Source organism: Podarcis pityusensis, assembly GCF_964106645.2.
Source record: "Podarcis pityusensis genome assembly, chromosome: 11".
NCBI lineage: Eukaryota > Metazoa > Chordata > Lepidosauria > Squamata > Lacertidae > Podarcis > Podarcis pityusensis.
In genome coordinates this window covers 52,677,242-52,703,722 of record NC_138036.1, presented here as the reverse complement: position 1 = coordinate 52,703,722, position 26,481 = coordinate 52,677,242, and the positions used below count along the sequence as shown (strand labels likewise).

The following is a 26,481-nucleotide window of genomic DNA, read 5'->3' as shown; positions in this document are numbered from 1 at the left end:
GGAACGCCCTCCCATCATATGTCAAGGAGATAAACAACTATCTGACTTTTAGAAGACATCTGAAGGAAGCCCTGTTTAGGGAAGTTTTTAATGTTTGATGTTTGATGTTTTGTCACTTGATGATGATGATGGGAGCCACCCAGAATGGCTGGGGAAACCCAGCCAGATGGGGGTATCAATAAGTTGTTGTTGTTGTTGTTCCTAATGGTCCATGCCTTTATCAAGTTAGCCCCTGTGACCTGTTCCTGGTCTCATTCCTGGGTAGTTCAGAGGAGCATATCTGTGAAATTACGGGCACATTTGTTTGACCCATATTTTGATCGTGCTGCGTACCAGTTACCATTCCCCCACCCGCTGTCCGAGAGCTTCTCTGAGAGAGCTTCTCTTTTGCCTTGCAAAAACCTGACACTACCTGTCGAATCAGATCCTATCAGATGCATGGGATTTTGCTTTGCTGCACTTCAGTTCAAGGGCGCAAGATTGGACTTTTGCAAGGCACAGCCAGAGAGCAAAATAGAAAGCCCTTGGGCCTGGGGGAATTTGCTGGTACAGAATGTGATCAAAATGCAGCTCAAGCGAAAGTGTGGATGAACACCAAGATTCTTTGCCCTGCCATGCGTCTTGCCTTGGCCATTTTACCTGTTCACATCTTCTTCGTGCAACTATCTACTATCTTCCACAAACTATGAATTTGACAAATTCATGGAGGAAAGGGCTACCGAAAGCTACTAACCGCAATGGCTAAGATCTGCATCCACAGATGGAGGCAGCAATGTTTTTGAATCTTCTTCTTTGGAGATCACTCATAGCCAGGTAAGATGGTCTTCCATAAACACAGTCCTAACAGTGAGTCCATGACTGTGGAGGCTAATTCTGGATCCAGACGTCCTTCCGCAGTGGGGACATTGGTTTCCGGGTGGGAGTTGATCCTGGATGCTTAACTACAGGTAGATGGGCTATTGACTTGATCCAAAGTGTACGTCTACTTAAGGATTAACAGCAACCAATAGTTTCTAATAATAATAGACTCCATCTTTCCAAGAATGGACATAGAAGAAACCACAACATCCTCTGGCATTTGTAGCCCCAGCAGGATGTGGTAGAACAGTGCCTTGCCAACAGAACCTGCTCAAAATAGTTAATGTTGCCAACCCTAGGAGAAACTAGATCAACATATGCACAATTCATGATATGCATACACTTAAAGCTACTTTAAAAGGAGCATCTCCACCGCCATCATTCTGTCCCGACACTGAGGTCCAGCGCCGAGGGCCTTCTGGTGGTTCCCTTGCTGCGAGAAGCCAAGTTACAGGGAACCAGGCAGAGGGCCTTCTCAGTAATGGCACCTGCCCTGTGGAATGCCCTCCCACTGGATGTCAAAGAGAAAAACTACCAGACCTTTAGAAGACATCTGAAGGCAGCCCTGTTTAGGGAAGCTTTTAATGTTTAATAGGTTATTGTATTTTAATGTTCTGTTGGAAGCCGCCCAGAGTGGCTGGGGAAACCCAGCCAGGGTATAAAATTATTATTATTATTATTATTATTATTATTATTATTATTATTATCTGAAGTTCTTAAAAATTAAATATGCTAGCCTATATGCTAACAACTATCTTTTTCCATTTTTTTTTTTTTAAAAGCAGTTGAAATCCCCTCTCCTGGTTAGTGCTTGCCAGCTCCAACCCCAAAAGGGACTTGGACAAGTGAATTAACCAGCCAGGATTGCTCAGTCGGCAGAGCATGAGACTCTTAATCTGAAGGTCGTGGGTTCAAGCCCCACTTGGGATGAAAGATTCCTGCATTGCAGGGGGCTGGACTAGATGACTCTCTGGTGCCTACAGTTCTATAATTCCCTGGTTAAGTGTGCATGGGATTGCTGCCTGAGCTGGGAGAGCCTCGCAGGTAGAAACTTTTCCTTTTTTCACCCAGCCCCGCTGAGATGCAAGGGGGGCTCCCTTCCCAGTCCATGCGCCTCGGGTCCGACAGCCTTCTCTGGAATTGCCACGGATGGGAAACAAGAGAGTCGAGCGGGAGCGACGGCGGTGAGACAGGCGAGCAGAGGGTGGGCGAGATGCGATCCTGGGAGGCGCGTTGGAGGAGGGGAGGCTGGCCGGAGAAGGAATGTAGAAGGAGCGCAGCAGGGAGCAGAAAGGGCCGGGATGGGGTGTGTGAAACAGGACATGGAGCGGGGGCGACCTCGCGAGGGAGGAGCCCGAGGAGGGGGCGGGCGGCGGCAGCAGCAGCAGCAGCTTCAGCATCTCCTCGCAGGCTGCCGGGGAAGTTGGCCGCGCTTGCACGGGACGGCGGGCTCTCCAACAGCGCAGCGCCCGTGGGATCAATTGGATCCACGCTCTGGCCGACAGCCGGGAAGGGGGAAAGGGGACGATCGGCCGGAAAGAGCGCCGGACTCCGGGTATATAAGGCGCTCCGAACGTCCCAGGATGAGGCGCGCCTGGCAGGGAGCCGCGTCGGAGCGAGGTGAGCGGAGGCGCGCGGGATGGAACGCCGGGAGACTCCGCGAAGTTTGGGGTGCCGTTTACACGGCAGCGGTCCGTAATCCGAATTAGTGTGACCCGCTTGGGGATGGAACGCCAGGGGACTCTCGGCTGACGCTTGGGGTGCCGTTTACACGTCAGTGTTCTGTCATCCGAATTAGTGCGAACCGGTTGGGGATCGGGATTTTTTTTTGGGGGGGGGGAATCGTGAGTCCTAGGGATCTGGAGGGGGGGAATGGTCAGCTCAGCATTGCCCTCCTGCGATGTGACAAGGACTGGCCATCCTTTCCCCGCAGAGTGGTTTGTATTACCATTTTGCCTCAAGAGTCTGTAAAAGTTTGCAGCGCTTCCCGGAGGAGAGGGGATGCCTCTGGATTCCCACCATCGTCAACTGCTGGGAGACTTAACTGGCGGTGGTGGTGCGTTGATGATACTGTAGTTATAATAATAAACTACAAAGGGAGAGAAAGCAGGGGCCTCATCTAAAACTTTTCCTCACCTGCTTTCTGCTGCTTCTGCTCAGTTTGTTCATTTGACTCGTAAATGTTGAGTTGCATGTGCGCGCGCGTGTGTCTCTTTGGCCGCAAAGCTGTTTGTCTTGGAAGACTTCGCCGCTGAAAGCAAAGGGGATGGTGACTGATGGATCTCCAAATTACTTGGGATGCTGAAGAATCGCGCTGTTAAAAAGGGTGGGGAAAGAACTGGCTTCCTGCAAAGTTCTTGCCCGACGAGGTTTGCCCAGAGCTTTTGTGTGTTGGGATGTCGAACCACAACGAGAAGCAAAAGTAGCACCCAGTTTGGTAGAGCATGAGACTCTAAATCTCAGGGTTGTGGATTTGAGCCCCATGTTGGGCAAAATATTCCTGCATTGAAGGAGCGTTGACTAGATGACCCGTGTCTCTTTCAACTATGATTCTATGATGATTATTACTCACTCCTAAAGGGTATATGAGTGCCACTTGGTGGCTGTGGCCACCCCTAGCTATTCTTGATGGTCTTTTTTTGTACATGTTGCTGGCTCAACATGCATTTGTGTACACAACCCTGGTCTCCATCCTGAGGTTTGGGTTGGCAGAGATCAGTGCCCTCACCATATGGCTTGGGGATTTGACATGTAGGTGAACTGATCATGGGGCTGGCTTTTGGGGAAACATAGCAGCAAGGAAGACAGAACATGAGATGAAAAGGCTCTCATCGATTATTTACACTGTGGGATCATTTAAACCAGAGCTTTCCAAACTGTGTGTCGGCTGCAGTGTGTAGGTGTGTCGTAAGAAAGCTCCCTGTGCTCCTCCCGGGGCTGGAAAGGGGTTAGTTTAACCTCAGGTTTGCTAGTAAAACTGAATTACTGTGTTGCAAAATTATGCATGTCTAGGAAAAGTGTGTCACCGACATGAAAAGTTTTGAAAGCTCTGATTTAAACTGTGATTGGCTGTGATTCCTGCATCATAGGTGACCCATTGAGTCCCTTCCAACTCTACAATTCTTATTATTATTACAATTCTGTGATTCTATAATTCTACGAAACAGCCACACCCCACTTGTCCAGAGGACCATTGTGTATGTTACAGGAAGTGCCCCAAAGCCTGACTCTCTTTTGCACTTCCAGGTTAATGTCAACCAGTAAATCAACCAGGAAAAGGTCAGTTCACGATTACTTCCGTGTGTTAACAAAATAGTAATAAGAAATGGTCCTGATAATAAGAGACAGTTGGGAGTGAGGAATCTGAACCAGAGGAGAAGAATAAAGCAATTTCTAGAGGTTCAGACTAGCCAAGATTTCCAAAGTAAGAGCTCGTGGTGGAACTGTGGCATCTGAAATTGAGAACACCCATTATGGTCTCTGGGAGTGTAAAGTATGGAAATAAAGGCTGCCCATTACATGTTATGGGACTGCGGTGTTTTAGAGTATGAGACGGTCTCCTTAAATAAGGGGTGTCCTTTCAAATTAGTGTTCTATCTTATTTTAGCTATGGCTCGGGAACTAGAGCTAGATGAAAGGATCTGAGCTCTCTGTTGCCAATGTCCACAAATGTGCCAAACACCACCCCAAAGTACTTAGGCTACAGACATGATGGGCCCTTCTGTTTGTTATGCAGCCTCCTGCGTTTTAAATTTCTCCGCAGTTCACATGATTGTTGTAGAGGAAAGGGAGCACTGCACTCAACCATCTCCCTCCCCCAATTTCATTTTGGTAGGGGTTCCCTTTGGCTGGGCCCTAAAACCTGCAAAGTATAGTGGTTCACCAAGTCTTGCTAATCACTCAATATTGATTCAAATTACCAGTGTGTGCAAGACACATTCACAGTCACAAAACCCAGCTGTGATGTGAAAGCTGAATGTATCAAGCTACGTTTCCATGTTCCGAACTGCCCACCCATTCATCCTAGTATTATCCCAGTACAGGAATTGATTGGTGTGGTTTAACTCTCAAACCTTCTGTAATTTTATGGCTTTCTGGAGATCCTCTGAAAAGTAATGTTGGGTTCTTGGAGATGCAAAAAGATTGAGGGAACGTTCTTTCATATGTGGTGTAAAGAGTACTGGGAAATGATATATAATGAATCGAAAAAAATGTTTAAAAGTACCTTTCCAAAAAAAGAGTCCTTTTTGTTGGGGATAATTCAGAGGGAAATTCCCAGGCGTCAGAAAAGACTATTTATGTATGCTACTACTGCGGCCCAAAAATGGAAAACGAGCGAGGTCCCAACCAAAGAAGAGTGGCAACTTAAGTTGACAGAATATGCACAACTTGCAGACCTAACATATAGAATAAGAGAACAAGAAAAACATATGTTTAGAGTAGATTGGAAAACGTTTATTGAATATATGGGAAATAATTGTGTACAGCTAAAAACACTGGCAGCATTAAGATAAATTCAGCAATGTAAATAAGTTATGATGTATGTAATAATGGGATACTGAATGGTATAGTTTCTGTAAAATATACAGGGATTTATAATATGTAAAATGAACCATGGAAAGAGAAGAAGGGAAGTCATTGATAGCTTAAGGATGTATAAATTAGTGCTTTAAATTGTAAAACAGAAAATTTAATAAAAATTATATATATATATAAAAACTAATGTTGGGTTCCCTGAGAATGTTGTGTTCAGTAAGGGGTGGGGAGACTGTGGCCCTCAAATTGTTGCCTACACCTCCCATCATCCCTGACCACTGGCCATGCTAGCCATACTGGTTGGGGCTTATGGGGCTGCAGTGTAACAACATCTGCAGGGCCACAGCTTCCTGTTATGTTCATAACCCACACATGTTCTTTCTCCATCATGCCTACTCATGGGAACTAATTAAATAAAACAAAGGGGGACTTCAGGGTCCCCCAGTACTCATGGGATCAGAGGTGTAAGCCACCTCCAAGAATACAATGGCTAGCCTCACCCATTAGATGCCAACCAAAGGGTATTTAAGGAGATAACAGAAATCACTGGGTTAAAGCTGACCAAAAGTCCAGAGGTAGCATTATTATCAATTTACGATGGGGTGGAAGGTTTGCAGGCTATGAAGGACTTGCTCACAAATTTATTGACAGCTGCGCAAATTATTATAGCCAGGAAGTGGAAGGGGCAAGCAGAATATAAAATGGAAGAATGGTATAAAGAGGCGTGGGATATAGCTATTAATGATAAATTAGCATGTGCCATTAAGGCAAGATGGGGAATACGCAGGAACAATGATTTTGAGGAGATATGGAGGGTGTTTGTAGAATTTGTACTGTTAAAAAGGAAAGGGGTCAAACTATTGCAAGAGGTGTTGTAATTTTGGGAGATTGGATAGTTACAATGGAATGGTCTCGGTGGTGGGGTGCACATTTTTATTCTTATTTATTTATGATTATTACTTTGTCGAAAAAGGGACGCGGGTGGCACTGTGGGTTAAACCACAGAGCCTACGACTTGCCAATCAGAAGGTTGGCGGTTCAAATTCCCACGACGGGGTGAGCTCCCGTTGCTCGGTCCCTGCTCCTGCCCACCTAGCAGTTCAAAAGCACATCTAAGTGCAAGTAGATAAATAGGTACCACTCTGGCGGGAAGGTAAAGGGCGTTTCCGTGCACTGCTCTGGTTCACCAGAAGCGGCTTAGTCATGCTGGCCACATGACCCGGAAGCTGTCTGCTGGCTCCCTCGGCCAATAAAGCGAGATGAGCGCCTCAACCCCAGAGTCGTCCAGCTAAATAAAGAAAAAGATGCCAACCAAACATTGACCAGTGGGTGATCAGTTCTCAGCTTGAGAGCAGTGGGAGGGCTATTATGTTTTTCATGGGTAGAGTCATCATAGTGATCCATAGTTAAAAGCAGAAGTTGGCAAATGTGTCCTCTTGTTTTGCTCTTCAAAATATGGCAACCTTAGATGTGCATGCCTAGGGTTCCTCCATGGGGAAGGATGCTTGGATAGATGAGGGTTCACATCCCTAGGAAAGGAGCCTTACTTGCATACATAAGAGCCAACGCTTAGGGACCAAGGTCCCTTTGCTGACCCCCTCCAATAAAATATTTGTGGGGGCAGGGACCCCAAAGTTGATGGACATTGCCATTTTAATGGTGGGCAGGCCCGGGCCCAGTCGCTGCAGTGGCACAGGAGAGCCAGAGGTAAGGTGGGCAGTGGCAGGGGGTGGAGGATGAGCGGCCACAGCAAAATTTTTGAGGTTCCCTGGAGTTGGTGCCACTGCTTCAAATGGACACCAGCTATGCATTGGCCTGTCAGAGTCATCATATCTATCATCGTCTAAGGCACAGCTTCCCAAACTTTGCATGTTGGTGACACACTTCTTAGACATGCTGTCAGGCGTCAGAGGATCCCCACACCCCTGGCAGGTTGCCAGGAACGAATAAGACAAGGGAAGTTCTTATTAATGCTTTTTTATTCAATATGCACAGAGAGAGGCTTGGAAATGCAGCCGCTTGGAGTAATGACGTCTCCACCCCCTCCCTCTCTCCCTTCATGCGTAATCACTACGGATGCTGAGGTGTGCCCTCTGCCTTTGAGCTCTTTGCTCTCCTACTTTCAAGGCTTGCCGTGTTCTGGGAGAGGGGGGTCTGGAATGCTTTCTAAAGACACTGAAGAGTTTGGATTTGATATCCCGCTTTATCACTACCCTAAGGAGTCTCAAAGCGGCTAACAATCTCCTTTCCCTTCCTCCCCCACAACAAACACTCTGTGAGGTGAGTGAGGCTGAGAGACTTCAGAGAAGCGTGACTAGCCCAAGATCACCCAGCAGCTGCATGTGGAGGAGCGGGGAAGCGAACCCAGTTCACCAGATTACGAGTCCACCGCTCTTAACCACTACACCACGCTGGCACTGAGTCCATCAGCTGTCTCTCCTCCTCCTCCTCCTCTTCTTCTTCTTCTTCCCTGGTGCTTCTTCTTCTTCCTCCCCCCTCCCCCTCCTCCCATTATTTCCCAGCTTTCCCCCTCATCTGCCTCTGAGCTGTGACCTCCCTCAAACCCCTGTTGTAATTCTGAACTGTCTCCTTCTCTAGAAGAGTCAGGCTGAGGAGGCAGTCTTCCCCATCCCTCCTCTGCCCAGTCCCTGACACATGCATAATTTTGCAACACAGTAATTCAGTTTTACCAGCAAACCAGAGGTTAAACTAACCCCTTTGCAGTCCTGGGAGGAGTGTGGGGAGGGCTCGCACGACACACGTACACACTGCAACCGACACACTAATGTGTCATGACACACAGTTTGGAAAGCTCAGACTGTCTGAATTTTGTGGCAGGGATTCAAGTGCATACTGGAACTTTCAGTTTGTGTATTTTAAAGTGGATTAAAGGGCTCTGTCGCCCTAGCGCAAACAACCCTCCCCCCACCCCCACAAAAAAGCCCCAGACTTTCTGAGGTTTGGAAAGTGATGGAGATACGCATTGAAAAGTGTAGGGCGAACAAGTAAGGAAGCAGGAAGACATGCAAGGAGCCTGCAAGCAAAGCACAGTGGATGCAGGATGGATGTCCGTTGTCATATTACCGTTCCGCAGACAGATCAGAACGGATGCTCCACAGGAACTGGGTATAATCTAGCATCCATGTAAGCTTTATGCAACAAATCAGAATGAATGCTCAATGAGCTGGAGGTCTGGAAAGGGCCTGAGTCTTCAATGGAAATGCATTACTTTTATGGTTATTGCAGTGGATTCCTGCCGGCTAGAGGAGTTGCCCTGGCAACAGCAGCAAACCACTTCCTCGCCACAAACTCTGTCTGTTCATTATTTTGGTTTACCACACAGTTCTATCTAGACTCACCAGCAGGTGTCCGACAGCTAACAAATAAGCATACTCTACTGAGACTGCCCAAAATTCAGTTCTGGAATACCACAGATGGTGCTGTGTGCTGCTGCTGATGTTTGTCCTCTTTCTAGCTTCACTGGAAATACTTAAGACATCGAATGATGTTGTGTTTTGGCCTAACTGAACCACGGCCATTATACTTTTGAAATTATGTGAGGAATTAAAGTCTTCCAAACATCGGTAGCCATTTTATTTTAGCTATGGCTCAGCTTTATTCACCACCAATTCTCTTTCTTCCTCTTGCTAAGGGGCTAGTTCCTGGGACATTTCTTTTCAACATAAGCTCAGGTTTTTCTTTTCAATGTAATTTTCATCATCAGTCTGTTATCTTATGTGCCATGGTAAAAATTCCCAGGCTCCTATAAATCAGATAACTTGAAAGGTAGGGTTGTTGGTATCAGTTCCTGGGATTTTAGATTTATCTCTCGACATAACAAGAGCTAGAGGGCAATTCAAGAAATAAGAATGACTTCAGGCTGTAAGATAAAGGTTTGCCTGCACATTGACGACTTCTAAGGAGGTCTGGCTAAACAGTTGTGGACCTCAGAACTGTTCTAGATTAATCCACTGAGAGCTTTATGAATATAAGATATAACTGTCATGCCTTGTTCTGAAAATACCTTTGGACGTCTAGGTCACTTTGGACGTCTAGGTCACTGCAACCATCAGAGTGAGACCTACCATTAGGTAAAATGAAGCCATCACCTCTAGGAGCTGATTCTGAGGACACATCTGCTTTGTTTGTTTGTTTGTTTGTTTGTTTTCCCCCATAAAAGATATACACCACTTTGATTGTTTTTTTAAAAAACACACACCTCCAAAATAGCTTACATTTAAAGTACAGTGGTACCTCGGGTTAAGTACTTAATTTGTTCCGGAGGTCTGTTCTTAACCTGAAACTGTTCTTAACCTGAAGCACCACTTTAGCTAATGGGGCCTCCCGCTGCTGCCGTGCCGCCAAAGCACGATTTCTGTTCTCATCCTGAAGCAAAGTTCTTAACCCAAGGTACTATTTCTGGGTTAGAGGAGTCTGTAACCTGAAGCATATGTAACCTGAAGCGTATGTAACCTGAGGTACCACTGTACTCTTTTATCACTTTAAATAGTCGTAGCTTTCCCCCAAAGAATCCTGGGATCTGTAGTTTGTAAATGGCGCTGAAAGTTGTTAGAGAGACCCCTGTTCCCCTCACAGAACTACAACCCCCAGAGTCCCTCAGGAAGAGAGATTTATTGCTAAGCCACTCTGAACTGTAGATTTGTGAGGGGAACAGGGGTCTTTAAACAAATCTAAGCACCTTTTTAAAAACTACAATTTGCATAATTCTTTGTGGGGAGCCAATACTGAGTGTCATGAAAGGGCAACTAATTGTTGGCTACTTAATTTATTCCCATGTTATTTTTTTTACTGCAAGGGACAGTGATTTTTCTGTCTCGGGTGATAAAGTAGCTTTGGATAATATCTGACTTGACTTTTGGAGCTGGATTTGCGGCTCCCTCTCAGGGCTGGTCCCAGCAGCCAGGCACACCTTGGGAACTGGCCAATGATTAGAAAGAAGCCTGAAGAGAATGAAAAGGAAGGACTTATGACTTACGTTAGCTTGGCTAAAACCACAATTGAAATCAGCTGATAACATTATATTCTAAAAGAATGACAAAATCACATTTCATAGAAGCCAAGACAAATAGCAGTTGGCTTAAAAGATGCATGTGTTTTCTAAGAAACTGCATTTTGTGAGCTACAGTACTCCAGATTGCATTTGCAGTCACAAAGCTATGCAGAGCGGACACACAGAGAGCATAAATTTATAGCCAAAGCCCAAGTCCTGTCCTAGACATTGATGCCACTGATGGGAACTTGACAGATTATACACAATAACTCACCACCGAAGAACTCTTACATAAAATATATACGATGTTTGCTTTTTCACTTTAGCTGTGCTTGCTTTTCTCTGGTCTGAAGATTTCTGCTTACGGCCACCCACACACAAAAAGAGGAAAGCTGAAATAACGTTCCGTGTGTCTTTTATTTGTTTAAGTTTCTGTGTTGCTGTGTGGAGTATTATAGCATCGGAGAGATGTGAGACTTGCTCCTCTTGGGTTCAGCTGACAAAGAACCAGCTTATCAATGGGACTGTATACTTTAGCATGACTCTGGCGAATGGTCATTCTGTCATGGGACTGCACAGTTAATATTTTGTACATGAGTAACTTTTATTATTTATTCCATTTTTTATCTCACTTTTCCTTCTAAATGCTCTTGGTTTGCATCAGCTGTGTGTGGGGAGGGCAAATAACGGGGTAGATCAAGGTGATTCAGGGATCTTTCCCTCATTCTGAGTCAAAGTGTGATGTTAATAACCCCCTCCCCAAGTTGGACAAGGGTCCTGCAATGCTTTGTGTCACTGCATTTTGTACCTTATAGCTTTATATTTTCCTACATCTATGTGTTTCTATAGGGCAATGACCTCTGCAAAATATTGCCTGATTTACAGTGGTAAAGTAAAGGTAAAGGGACCCCTGACCAATAGGTCCACTTGTGGTCGACTCTGGGGTTGCGGCGCTAATCTCGCTTTATTGGCCGAGGGAGTCAGCATACAGCTTCCGGATCATGTGGCCAGCATGACTAAGCCGCTTCTGGCAAACCAGAGCAGCACACGGAAACGCCATTTACCTTCCCGTCGGAGTGGTACCTATTTATCTACTTGCACTTTGACGTGCTTTCGAACTGCTAGTTTGGCAGGGGCAGGGACCGAGCAGCGGGAGCTCACCCTATCGCTGGGATTCGAACCGCCAACCTTCTGATCGGCAAGTCCTAGGCTCTGTGGTTTAACCCACAGCGCCACCTGCATTATAGGAGTGCTTCAGATGTACATTGTGGGTGTGATTCAAGAGACAATCCCAAGAGACAATCCCTTGCTCCCCCCCCCCAAGGGATTTTCCTTCTTCCACAAAAAGCCCTTGGACCTATTTGTCTACAATTTGTCAGTCTCTGGAGGAGCGCCTGTGCCTTAAAATTTCACCCACTTTGGCCAAATAAGGAAAATGACTTCATAGGGTGGCTGTGGAGAGAAAATGAGGATTGGAGAAATTATGTATACACAGATCTCAAGATTCAACCTGTATCCGTACATAAGTAGGTTAGGCTGAGAGACACAGTCTCACAGTCATCCAGTGAGCTTTAGAAATCTCCTTATCTGACCCCAACCCGCTGTTCACTACATCACACTAAATCTCCATTGCTTATTCATTCTTGAGCCCCTGCATCATTTTTTTTTTGACAGAACAACAAGATGGCCAAAATTCTTCTCAACAAAATAATAGACCAGCTGACAGAAGCATTATTTTTGGTGGTATATGTAGCAATTCTTATATTACTGTGACTTTTTAAAAGAATCCTCTACATCTAATATTTCTGCAGTGTGTTCCCAATGGATGTTGATTATTTCCTTTTCTATGGTGAAAAGGTTTTATCAATGATCACAGAGCATTCCCTTGTTGCAGGACTCCAACTCCCATCAGCCCCTGCCAGCATGGCCAATGGTCAGGAATTATGGGAGCTGTAGCCCAGTAACATATGGAGGGCCACAGGTTCCCCACTCTGGTTTAAAGGCTAAACATGCAAAGCTGGTCAGTGTGAGATCGGTACCCACTGAATTGAAGCCATGAGAACAGATGCTAATTCCATGGATAAAAATGCCTGTGATTTGCCCTGCCTGTCCGGTTGCCAGTCTTTAAACATTACAGGAATGCCATGAGAAATATGCCTTCCTTTTGGGTTCCAGGAAAGTTTAAATGTGACAAACAGAGTTCGGAAGAATGAGAAGTTTGGTTCTTGATAGCTTGGCCACAAGGGGACAGATTTAACTTCTATATAAGTAAGTGGCTTTCTTCCCCACCCCCTATAAGGGAAGGACAGAGCTCTGTTGTGGGGACAACTACAGTTGAAATAAGACATGCCTCTGGCACTGTTACTATGGCAGAAACTCCATGGAAGAGGGAGGAGTGCCATACTCCCATCTCTGAAGCCAACTTCAAGGCTGCAGCAATACCAAGGATGAGCAATACAGTGATACCTCGGGTTAAGTACTTAATTCGTTCTGAAGGTCTGTTCTTAACCTGAAACTGTTCTTAACCTGAGGTACCACTTTAGCTAATGGGGCCTCCCGCCGCTGCTGCCGCGCGATTTGTGTTCTCATCCTGAAGCAAAGTTCTTAACCTGAGGTACTATTTCTGGGTTAGCGGAGTCTGTAACCTGAAGTGTATGTAACCCGAGGTACCACTGTACATTTCTGAGGCATACCTTACCCCAGACAGAATACCAAATTCAGTGCAGGAGGCGGCAAGGATGAACGGATGCAATGCACACCACTAACTCTTTCCCTGCTCCCATTCTGAATGCAGCTTCCGAATTGGAATAGACAAGCATTCCTCACATACCCTTCATGGCCCAGAGGCCATGTTTGGTTTTAGGGAACAGACTGAATGGACAGATTTGAGAAATAGTTCATGAAGATATTTATAGGCAATGCTGGTTTGAATTTATATGGTTTTTCATCTGCTGGGAGCCGCCCAGAGTGGCTGGGGAAACCTAGCCGGATGTGCAGGGTATACATATTAAATCATCATCATCATCATCATCATCATCATCATCATTATCATTGTTGTTATTATATCACAGACACACCAAGTGATTATAAACTGTGTCAAAATAAGGTTTCCTTTAGATGTTATAACATATTATTGAATACAAATCTTTTTACTTGCAATTTAACCGCTTTGCTCCCATTTTTTCCGCTAGAGAGAAAGGACAGGGCTTTTGTGAAAGGCAGAGGAAATCATTCCACATTGCATTCATTAGCTTAGGTTTTACCAAAGAAGATTGAGTTTGAATCCAGTTGTGCATGTTGGAAAATAGCCCTCCCTGTTGTTGTTTTATTGATGCAGGATTGTATCCAACAAAGTTGTCCCATTAGTGCAAAGTCTTCTGCCGGTGGAACAAGACTTCCTCTACTTCTCTGTCTCTGAGGGACCATCCCCGCTGCCTGATCTGTTCTGGAAGTTAGGGGAAACTCCAGAACAGATTTGGGGGGGAGGGGCGCCAGGAGGAGAGAAGAGGAAATCTCACTGTACAGACAGAATTCCTTGCACTAATGAGATGACTTCATTGGATACAACCCATGACTTTTCTTGCACCATTTTCTTTTGCGCTGTTGACATTTTATCGTTTGCTAACCCACCACCTTAGGGACGCGGGTGGCGCTGTGGGTAAAACCTCAGCGCCTAGGACTTGCCGATCGCATGGTCGGCGGTTCGAATCCCCGCGGCGGGGTGAGCTCCCATCGTTCGGTCCCAGCTCCTGCCCACCTAGCAGTTCGAAAGCACCCTTAAGTGCAAGTAGATAAATAGGTACCGCTTTATAGCGGGAATGTAAACGGTGTTCCGTGTGCTGCTCTGGTGCCGGTTCACCAGAGCAGCTTCGTCACGCTGGCCATGTGACCCGGAAGTGTCTGCAGACAGCGCTGGCTCCCGGCCTCTAGAGTGAGATGAGTGCACAACCCTAGAGTCTGTCAAGACTGGCCCGTATGGGCAGGGGTACCTTTACCTTTACCTTAACCCACCACCTTGGCAATTTTTTGAAATAAGAGGCGGCGTACAAATAATATAAATAAATAGGCATCCTCCCTCGTTTTGTTTAAATGTGATTTTGAAGAGATTTGGAAAGTGAAGTTATTGGTCTATTTAACGTAAGACTTTGATGGAAGAAATTCAAAGATTATTTAGTTAAATATGTTAAGATAATTTACCGTATTTTTCACTCTATAAGACACGTCAGACCACAAGACGCACCTATTTTTTGGAGGAGGAAAACAAGAAAAAAAATATTCTGAATCTCAGAAGCCAGAACAGCAAGAGGGATCACTGCGCAGTGAAAGCAGCAATCCCTCTTGCTGTTCTGGCTTCTGGGATAGCTGTACAGCCTGCATTCGCTCCATAAGATGCACACACATTTCCCCTTACTTTTTAGGAGCGAAAAAGTGAGTCTTATAGAGCAAAAAATACAGTAAATAGAATTACTTGCGAGTATCAGATTGGCCTAGGATTTAAATATGTGATGTTGTAGAATACTATGGATAAAAGTTAAAATGAAAAGAAAGAAAGATGTTAATGGACCAAGTAAATTTTATGTGAAATCAGTTTTGGAAAACTGCTACAATGATTTATATGGAAACTCAGCCAGGGGGATTCGAGGAAGTCACCCAACAATGATAACAAAAGTGGAATTTCTACAGTCAGGATATTTGTTTGTTTGTTTGTTGATGTTTTCTTTTTATGTTTGTGGATATGTTTGTTATAAATTTGGAAAACTAATAAAAAAAAATTGGGGGGGGGGAAAGACTTTGTTGTTGCTTGTGACGAAGCTAGGGATAAAAGTTGTGCGGCTGCCGCCAGAATAGGAGCCCATTCTCTTCCATAAAGAGAGACATTTGTCCAGATCATCATACTGTGTATCTCTCCCCTACCCTGTTGCACATAATTTGCTGATGACGATGGTTTGAAAAAATGGTGAAGTTGGGGGAGCAGCTCAGTGGTCTTACTTGTTATTAAATTTGGAGGGTGGAGATAGAGAAAAACTTGGCAGAAGATGGTAGCCCCAAACATCTGGGAGCTTCTAGATCTGCCCTGCCGATCTCATTAGCTAAACATCTGCAAGAGCCCACATATCTGTTCTCTACTGCATTTTGTCAGAAAGTATGAGCTTGCTGTTTTTAATATGAAGTCAGGTGATTTAATATGTTGTCATTTGTTGCTGTTTTAAAGGTTTTGGTGGAAGCACAGCAGGCTGCTGACATGCGACCAGTACGGAAGCTGACCTTTCCGAAGACGTCTTCTAAGAGGTGTGATGCGGGCTCCCCCTTGTGGGAATTAATTGGATCAAAACTTCCCTGATTTCAAAAGCGAATCAGTCCAAAGCTGAGCCATGGATATGGTGAGCACACAACCGTCTGTCCAAGAATTTGAAGGGATGGACCCTCTGATCCGCCGCCATTACAACTTCACGGGGAAGCTCATCCGAGGAAAAGAAAAAAGCCTGACAACCATTATCCTTCTAATCGTCTGCAGCTTCATCATCCTGGAGAACCTGATGGTGCTGATCGCCATCTGGAAAAACAACAAGTTTCACAACCGCATGTATTTTTTTATTGGCAACCTGGCCCTCTGTGATCTGCTGGCTGGGATAGTTTACAAAGTAAACATCTTGATGTCAGGAAACAAGACCCTGTCCTTGTCTGCCCAGATTTGGTTTATTCGAGAAGGCAGCATGTTTGTGGCTCTGGGAGCTTCCACATTCAGCTTATTAGCGATCGCCATCGAGAGGCATTTGACAATGATCAAAATGAGGCCATACGATGCCAATAAGAAGTACAGGGTCTTTTTGCTCATCGGAACGTGCTGGCTTATCTCAGTTTCCCTGGGCGCCTTGCCAATCCTTGGCTGGAATTGTGTTGCGGACTTAGCTGACTGTTCCACCATTTTGCCGCTCTATTCCAAAAGGTACGTGGCCTTTTGCATCACCATCTTTATAGCAATCTTGGTGGCCATTGTCCTCCTCTACGCCCGGATCTACATCTTGGTGAAGTCCAGCAGCCGCAACGTCACCAACCACAACAACTCGGAGAGGTCCATGGCATTGCTTCGGACAGTTGTGATTGTGGTCGGGGTCTTCATCGCTTGCTGGTCGCCGCTGTTTATCTTGTTGCTGGTCGACGTGGCCTGCAAAGTGAAAGAATGCCCCATTTTGTACGAGGTGCACGGGTTCATTGCCTTGGCAGTCCTCAATTCAGCCATGAACCCCATCATCTACACCCTGGCAAGCAAAGAAATGCGCCGGGCTTTCTTCCGCCTCGTCTGTGGCTGCTTGGTGAAGACCAGCGCCACCACGTCGCTGCCGATCCAGCCCACCCCAGATCAGAGTCGCAGCAAGTCCAGCAGCAGCAATGCACAGAAACCGAAGGACGAGCACCCACAGACTAACAGCTCGCCAGGTTTAGCGGAAAAGAACGAATCGTCATTTCACAATGGGAATTGCTGCAAATGAAGTCTGTCAACTCTGCAGGCTAAGGATTCTTTAACTGGCTTTTTTAAAGAGCCGAATGGAAGGAAGCCTTTTGGTGGGGTTTCATGCACTTAAATCACAGGGAGAAACACTCGTTAACGGCATAATATCGTGCCTTTTTTTTTAGCCCAGGCAGTTTTGGACTGGGTTTTAGTTCTGTGAGGGATGGACCCAGGAAGGCACTTCACTGCCTCCCGAAATCCTGTCAGTATCAAGAAAAAAGGCACATTTGACATGGTACAAAATTTATACGCATTAGGGAATCAATGCAGAAACCATGGTGGGTTATTTAAAACCAATAAATGAAACCCAGTCTGCACCTCCCAATAATATGCAAGTCTAAAAAAGCTGGAGGTGCTGTGTAAGTTTTTTTATTGCCATCTGTTCCGTGCCTTTTGGGCCCGGCTGCTGCCTCCCTTCCTTCGTCCCTTCCTTCAAGCAGCCTACCTTCTTGACCTCTATACAGAACACAATGCCTGGGATCTGTGGGAGATTTCCTTCCCACCCAAACCCATCTTTTGCTTTCTCCACCCAAGTGGGACAGTTTGGCAACATTATACAACTGACCTCCTCCCCAGGAGTTAACAGTATTTATAGATATTCTTTGATATCACATTTGCTCAGCCAGTAGTGCTGGGGAAGGGGGGAGAATCACATGGGCAGATGGCAGCCAATGCTAGCCTATTATGTGTATATAGAAATGTGTGTGTGTATCAGTTGATTCACAGGAAACGTTTCCATTCACCAAGCACTGCACACCCTCTGCAGGAATGTGTATCCCCTATATGCTGACATTTAAAGTTACGAGAGAGATTGTTTACCTCCACAGTGCTGCATTATTTTCCAACTTTTGCGTCTTGTTGTTATGTTAATGGATTCACACTACAAGTATTATTTGACGTGGCATCCCAAGAAATGAATGCTTAGGACCGATCGCTGTGCCACAAGGCATAAACTACCATATTATGAAGGCAAGGAACTCACGCTGACATGAACAGACAGATGGATACCCCAGAACAAATATTTCGGGTTGAGCTGCAAGCCTAATTATCTCTTTATTTATGCCAGTTGTTTGGCAAAAGTTTACATTATCTGATGTTGTCACCATGATTTCCTGTGTAATATACCAGATCTTACAAGTGCTGTGGGCAGGTATGTTCCAATAGTGGTGTTTTGTTTTGGTTTTTGTTTTTTTAAACTTCACCAACAAAATTTTGGAGGAGAGAAGTTGGATGCTACAGGAACCCAGTATTCTGTCTTGCAATTATCAATGCAAACATCCTGCGAGAATAGCTAAATGTGAAGGCTGGGACTAAAAGGCATTTTGGTTTTGTTCTAGGACTTTAAGAAAAACGTAATATTGGCTCATTCTCCTTGAATTTCTTCTTTATTTAATGTAGTTTAGTGCCCAACTGAAATATGTGTCTTGGCATTTTATGCATAGCATGTATATAGATGTATATTTAATCAATGCATATATTATTATTTTTTGCTCTTTGAAAGATTTTTTTTTTTTAAATTGAAGGCCCAGCCTGTGTTATGGAAAGCCCAAACACAGAAGATTAGAAAGATACAATGGAAGTGGCATGGTCTTCTCAATGTTATTTCATACAAAACTACACGTTTCCAGAAAACTATCCCAACAGAGCTTTACAAAAATCGCAAATTGCAGTTTAATGTTCCTTAACAACTATCCCTAGCTCAAACTTGAGTCAATTGCATGACTGGTGGATGTTTTATTCTTCATCTAGCTCTAGAATTAATATTCTGTCATCTGGACTCCCTGCCCACCAATATATTTTTTTCCCTGATGGCTTATGTTGGAAGAAAGCGAGCAGAGAATAAATGGGATTCACCATGCACTTAACATGGACTAATGGGTGAAATTGGGGGGTGCATGTACCACAGGAAATAAAGTTAGCATAAGTGGAAGAAACAGTCAAAAGTGGTCCATGAGAACGTCATACATGGTCCCAGGTACTCTGAGATTTTCAGCCAGCTTCTGCTTCCTTCACAGCAACAGGACTAATTTGCAACTGAACCATCCCCCTCAGCATCTGAAAAATTCATAAATCTCTTTTGACATCACATCAGTTCAGCCAGGGGCTGGGAACTGCTGATAGGGGACAGTCACTTTATAAATGCCTACTGAATGGGATTTTATTCTAGATTTTAAAATATGCATAGAGGCATGATTTTTAAAACATCCTGCTATCATTATTTGAGGGGATTTTTTTAAACTTAAGAATGACAAGCTGTGAAAATTCTGTTTACAAGAGGCATTTAAAAGGGGAAGGGCATGCTATTTCGACCAGGGGTAGCCAATGGGGGTACCATCCTAAAATTTTGGGATACAGCTCACATCAGTCCCAGACAGCATAACCAGTAGACAGAAATCATGGTTGTAGTACAAAGCGTGTGAAAGGCACCGCATTGGCAAAGCCAAGAATTAAACATGAAATTATGATAGACATAAAAGAAAGAAGAGGCTTTGCCCTGCCACATTTGCAAATGTATTATGAGGCAGCCTGCTTGTGCTGGTTAAAAGAATGGATTACACTGGATAATGTGGACCTCCTGGACTTAGAAGGCCATGATTTAAAATTCAGCTGGCATGCATGTCTTTGGTATGGGAAGGCAAAAATCCATAAAAGTTTTATGAACCATATTCTAAGGAAGAATTTGTATAGAGTTTAGGAGAAATATAAAAATCTGCTGGAAAGGAAAACACCTTTATGGCTATCTCCTATTGAGGCTATTACAATCAAGAAAGTTAATATGGATAGACAATGGCCAGTTTTTACAGGGAACTGCTGCATTTCACAGAGGGGGCACTTAAACTGAAATCAATGGAAAGTGTAAGAAGCCATGTTACAGACTGGCTACAATATCATCAGTTACATGAAATGTTTAAAATAGATAGGAAAAATGGTTTTTCGGACCAAAGCTCACAATTTGAAAAAGAACTTATACAAAACAAAGAATTTTTTTAATCTAAAATGTATAATTTGTTATTAGATTGGGAAACAAAAGACGAGCTTGTGAAAGGCACCACATTGGCTATTCCTGTTTTAAACATTTCCTACAGCAGATTCATTGAAAACCTGTGTCTAAGGGCAAAATCCTAAGCACATTTAAGCAGAAATAATAGATGGGAATGACTTGCACAGAATGCCACCAAACCCTTTTGTCCCTCTGATAATGTAATGCCCATAGCAGAAACGCTCCTAGTTGGTATGAATATTTGTTATTTCAAGTGTAAAGTCTTGTAAACATGTATATTACCTTTTGGATCTCTGTGCAAAATACAAAAGAGTATGCTGAAACTGTGAATGCCAAACAGTATAAAGTAACATATCAAATAATAAAAACTGCTGAAAGCAGCGAAGAGACTTTGTCTTTGAGATGATCCTGGTTAAACAGCAAGGCTACGGACAAGGATGCTTAACCTGTAAATACAGATCAAGTCACAGATATATCCCCTGGTGCTCTGAAGAGTTTCCTAAAGTTTTTATATATTAAATGTATTGTGTTGTATTGTGTGGCATAATAATAAAGTAAAAGAAGAGGTCCCTCGTTGAAGCATGTGGAATAACAGAATCACAAACCAGTGAATTATAACTTAGTGATTTAAGGCGTATATCAGGTACAATAGGAAAATGCAAAATAATACAGAGGTATGTCTTGATGAAATAAGCAACAAAAATTTTGTTGTTCTCTATTCTCTTATTGTGTGGCATGCCACTTAAAATTTAAGAGTGATTTAAGAGTGATTTAAAATTTAAGAGCCTCTTATTGTGTGGCATGCCACTTTAAATTTAAGTGTTCTCGAACACTTAACATGAGTTTGACCAAACTGCGGGAGGCAGTGGAAGACAGGAGTGCCTGGCGTGCTCTGGTCCATGGGGTCACGAAGAGTCGGACACGACTAAACGACTAAACAACAACAAATTCTTAAAGCTGCTATTTTGCTACCAACTCAGTTCAAGGTTTTCAGGACTGGACATCTGCCTTCCCTTCTTTCTGAAAAAAAGAGGTGCAAAGAGTTTCTGTGGCAAAGCATGCCACTGGCTGATGTAGTTGCCTTTTTCGCCATCGATGGAGGCATGCTTGCACCATTTTGTGATCCTGTCTCTCTTTCTGGTGCGGAAGTCATTTTGTGTTATGCCTCGCCCCACTGAAGCCATCTTGAATCTACTGCTCAAGGGCCCTTTCTCAAAATTCCAGATGTGCTCACTGCCCCCAAAGTCTGGCAATCCCTAACTTTAGCTCCTACAAAGGAGAGAAATGCCTCTGAGAAAATATGCAACTCAATAAATTTTCCTTGGAGTCTCTCTCTGGTCATTGTGTTTAAAGTTTGGAAGGCATTCCTTCCCACCTCCCGTCTCAAGCTTATACAGCGGTACCTCTAGTTACGAACTTAATTCGTTCTGGAGGTCCGTTCTTAACCTGAAACTGTTCTTAATTAGAGGCGTGCTTTTGCTAATGGGGCCTCCCGCTGCCGCCGTGCCACCGGAGCATGATTTCTGTTCTCATCCTGAAGCAAAGTTCTTAACCTGAGGTAATATTTCTGGGTTAGCGGAGTCTGAACCTGAAGTGTATGTAACCTGAAGCGTATGTAACCCAAGGTATCACTGTATAAAATTTAGGGAACAATATACCTCACCCAGCCCTTTTGAAAATCCTGCTGAGAAAGCAATGGAAAGGAAAGGAAAAGATCAGCATTGTTTGGAAGACTTTTGAGTACCATTTGATCCCTATTTTATCTCCATTTAGGGGAAACAATTATAGTTTAATGCATATATTACGGATCTTGGATCTGCTGTGCCAAACCTCATTTGCATTTTACTTTCCTTTTTAGGAGGATATTTGATTCCAGCAAAATATTGTGTGACTGACAGTAACTATTTACATATTCAGTGGCAATGGCTATTTTGATCCCCACTTCAGTGCCACTGATCTCGATTGGACGACAGCAATGAAACTGAGCTGTCTGTTTATGTGTACATTCTTGGAATGGAATCTGCTCCCACCAAAATGTGTAAGTTTTGCCACTTGCGTTAAAGCAAAATGTGAGAATTGAAACCTCCCTATGTATGGAAAACACCACTTACACATAATTACACCCACGAAACATTTTCCTCTCTTTAAATTCCCTTATGAATATATGGAATTTTGCTTGTTAGAAATTGCTGTACAATGCAATAAGCATTTACGAATTCTCATGACTTAACAACACAGCATGCAGATGAGAGCAAGGCAGAGAATATAATTCCATGGAGATGAGAAAGGGAAACTGGAGCCAGACTGCTAGCGTATATTCCTCTATTTCTTTATGGGATATTTTCCATTCATACCATGCTTTCATATTGTGATCTTCAAATTTCTATTGCAGCTAAACTTCAGAAAACGTATGACAGTCCAACGATGCTGGAAGTTTTGAGCTCCATTGTGACTAGGAAGTAATAATCCGCTTTTTCTTTTCAAAGTGAAGTCTGGTTATTTTTTTCAGGTGATCGGTACCCAGGATCAAAAGTAGATTCCCCCATTATTATTATTTTACTTTGCATTTAAGCATTAAAGGGCCGTGTCCAGAAAGCGGTGTTGGGGGATGAGTGTTCTGACCCCTGGGCTCTCACTTGTGGGGTGCCTCAGGGTTCCGTCCTCTTCCCCATCTATATGAAGCCACTGGGAGAGATCATCAGGGGGTTTGGGCTGGGTGTTCATCAGTATGCAGATGACACCCAGCTCTACCTCTCTTTCAAATCGGAACCAGTGAAGGCGGTGAAGGTCCTGTGTGAGTGCCTGGAAGCAGTTGGAGGATGGATGGCGGCTAACAGATTGAGGTTGAATCCTGACAAGACAGAAGTACTGTTTTTTGGGGACAGGAGGCGGGTGGGTGTGGGGGACTCCCTGGTCCTGAATGGGGTAACTGTGCCCCTGAAGGACCAGGTGCGCAGCCTGGGAGTCATTTTGGACTCACAGCTGTCCATGGAGGCACAGGTTAATTCTGTGTCCGGGGCAGCTGTCTACCAGCTCCACCTGGTACGCAGGCTGAGATCCTACCTGCCTGTGGACTGTCTTGCCAGAGTGGTGCATGCTCTAGTTATCTCCCGCTTGGACTACTGCAATGCGCTCTATGTGGGGCTACCTTTGAAGGTGACCCGGAAACTGCAATTAATCCAGAATGCGGCAGCTAGACTGGTCACTGGGAGCGGCCGCCGAGACCACATAACACCGGTTCTGAGAGATCTGCATTGGCTCCCAGTATGTTTCCGAGCACAATTCAAAGTGTTGGTGCTGACCTTTAAAGCCCTAAATGGCCTCGGTCCTGTATACCTGAAGGAGCGTCTCCACCCCCATCGTTCAGCCCAGACACTGAGATCCAGCGCCGAGGGCCTTCTGGCAGTTCCCTCATTGCGAGAAGTGAGGTTACAGGGAACCAGACAGAGGGCCTTCTCTGTAGTGGCGCCCACCCTGTGGAACACCCTCCCTTCAGATGTGAAGGAAATAAGCAGCTATCTTCTCTTTAAAAGACATCTGAAGGCAGCCCTGTTCAGAGAAGGTTTTAATATTTAATGCTGTATTGTTTTTAACACTTTTTTAATTTTTTTATTTATAAAATTTTCAAATAGAACAATAAAAGAAAAACATTCCATTTGAATTATACATCCAATTCTAATCTTTCCACTTTCAGACTTCCTTCAGTCTATCTGGAAATTTTCATGTTTTCACAGTTATTCACATTTCTTGCATCTGTATTGTTTTGTTTTTAACCAAATTAATCTTAGCAATTATTATAAAACAATATTTCTTTCCATTATTATCACAGAGCTTCTTGAAAACCTACAAACGTTAATTGACCTTCACATATATTTTTAATATACTCTGTAAATTTATTCCAGTCCTCGGTAAATCTCTGGTCTCGCCGGTTCCGAATTCTCCCTGTTAGCTTGTCTAATTCTGCGTATTCCATCAATTTCATTCTCCATTCTTCTTTCATCGGGAGTTCTTCCTGTTTCCATTTTTGTGCCACCAAAATTCTTGCCACTGTTACTGCATATAAAAACAACTTCTCATCCTTCTTTTTTATGTCTTTTCTTAATATTCCTAACAGAAAAGTTTCTGGTTTTTTAACAAAGGTATATTTCAACATTTTTTTCAATTCATTATAAATCATTTCCCAGAAACCTTTCATTTTTTTACATTCCCACCACATATGATAGAATGTTCCTTCTTTCTCCTGACATTTCCAACATTTATTACTCACTTTATACATCTTTCCAAGTTTTACTGGTGTAACATACCATCTATATAACATTTTCATAACATTTTCTTTTATTGTAGTACATGCAGTAAATTTCATTCCTTCTTTCCACAATCTTATCCAATCATCAAATTGAATATTATAACCAAAGTCTTTGGCCCACTGAATCATTGCAGCTTTAACCTCTTCATCCTTAGTATGCCACTCAAGTAATAATTTATACATTTTTGATAAAATTTTAACATCATTATTCACAATTTCTTTTTGAAATCTAGATTTTTCATCTTGAAAACCTCTTTCCAGCATCTATTTTTTAAACATCGCATTCACTTGGAAGTAGTGTAACCAATCAAACACATATTCTTTAACTTCATCGTATGTCTTCAATTTCCATTTATTTCCTTCTTTTATAATTAAATTCTCATATGTAATCCAACTCCCCGTCATATTGATCTTTTTAACACTCATTACCTCCAATGGCGACAGCCAGAATGGAGTTTTAAACTCTAATAAATTTTTGTACCTATTCCATACTTCAATCAGCGGACCTCGGAAAATGTGATTTTCAAAACCTTTATGCACTCTTTTTTTCTCATACCATAAATATGCGTGCCAACCAAATCTATTATCATATCCTTCTAAATCCAAAAGTTCTGAATTTTCCAACTTTATCCATTCTTTCACCCAGCAAAGACATGCAGCCTCGAAATATAACTTTAGGTCTGGCAGGGCAAAGCCTCCTCTATCTTTTGCATCCGTTAAAATCTTAAATTTTATTCTAGGCTTCTTGCCCTGCCAGACGTATCTTGATCATGCTCTTTGCCATTCTTTAAATATTGTAACACCTTTAATTATTGGTATTGATTGAAATAAAAACAACATTTTTGGTAGCACATTCATTTTTACCGTTGCAATTCTTCCCCAAAATGACAACTTCATTCTTCCCCACACTTCCAGGTCCTTCCTAATATTGTTCCAGACTGGTACATAATTATTTTGAAAAAGATCAATACACTTGGGAGTTAATATAATCCCAAGATATTTAACTTTCTTAACCACTTCCATATCTGTTTGTTGCTGAATTCTTTCTATTATCTCTTGGTCCATATTTTTAACCATTATTTTCGTTTTACTCTTATTTAATTTGAATCCGGCAACTTGTCCGAATTGCTCTATCTCTTCTAACACTTCCTTAACACTTTTAATAGGGTCTTCTATTGTTATAACCAAATCATCAGCGAAGGCTTTTACCTTATATTCCTTACAACCAACTGTCACACCTTTTATCAAATCATTACTTCTTAACGCTCTCAACAAGACGTCCAGGACCGATATGAATAACAATGGTGATAAGGGACACCCTTGTCTTGTACCCTTGGTTATAGCAATATCATCTGTCAGTACATTATTAACAATAATATATTCAGAATATATTGCCTTTACACCATTCACAAATGAATGACCCATCTCCATAAATTCCAGATTCTTTAACATAAATTCCCAAGAAATATTATCAAATGCCTTTTCCGCATCAACAAATACCAACATTGCTTGCTTATCTTTCTTATTAGTCAGATATTCTATTATATTTATTATGTTTCTTATATTGTCTTTCATCTGCCTCCCTGGCAGGAATCCTGTTTGGTCCTTATGGATCAATTCCTTTAATGTCTTTTTCATTCTATTTGCCAAGATGTTAGCAAATATTTTATAATCATTGTTCAATAGCGAAATTGGCCTATAGTTTTTAACTTGAGTTAAATCTGAGTCCTGCTTGGGAATTAATGTTATATATGCTTCTTTCCATGTCTCTGGTATTTGTCCTTCTTTCAGAATGTTGTTCATAACTTCTACCAACGGTACAAGTAAGATGTCTTTCATTTCTTTATAATATCTTGCACCAAATCCATCCGGTCCCGGAGTCTTCCCACTTTTTAATTCTTTTATAGCCGTTTTAACTTCTTCTATTCCAATTGGTTCATTCAATTTATTTTTATTTGTCACTGGAATTTTTTGCACCCCTTTCTTCTTTAAATAGTCTTCTATCATCTTTCTTAGATTTCTCTTTTCTTTTATATAGATCTCTATAAAAGTCCACAAATCCTTCCCTTATTCCTTTCGGGTTCTCAGTGTCTTGGTCTTCTACTTTATTGTTTTTAACACTTGATTGGAAGCCGCCCAGAGTGGCTGGGGAAACTCAGCCAGATGGGCAGGGAATAATCAATAAATTATTATTATTATTATTATTTAACAACAATAGCTGTAACTTGTGCAAAGACGCACAAAGGAACATGGGACGC

General features: G+C 43.1%; 1 protein-coding gene across 4 annotated transcripts in view; it reads left to right on the top strand.

Moving 5' to 3' along the window:
* Window positions 1-20,485, top strand: part of S1PR3 (sphingosine-1-phosphate receptor 3) — an 81,050-nt gene extending 60,565 nt beyond the window's left edge. The window contains exons 1-2 of one of the 4 annotated variants that reach the window (XM_080973019.1): window positions 2,250-2,478; window positions 15,618-20,485. In XM_080973019.1, the coding sequence (XP_080829145.1) occupies window positions 15,778-16,896 (1,119 nt within the window). In that variant the 5' untranslated portion in view covers window positions 2,250-2,478; window positions 15,618-15,777 and the 3' untranslated portion in view covers window positions 16,897-20,485. The other 3 variants (XM_080973021.1, XM_080973022.1, XM_080973020.1) reach the window with 3 other exon arrangements.
* The last annotated feature ends 5,996 nt before the right edge of the window (window positions 20,486-26,481 follow it).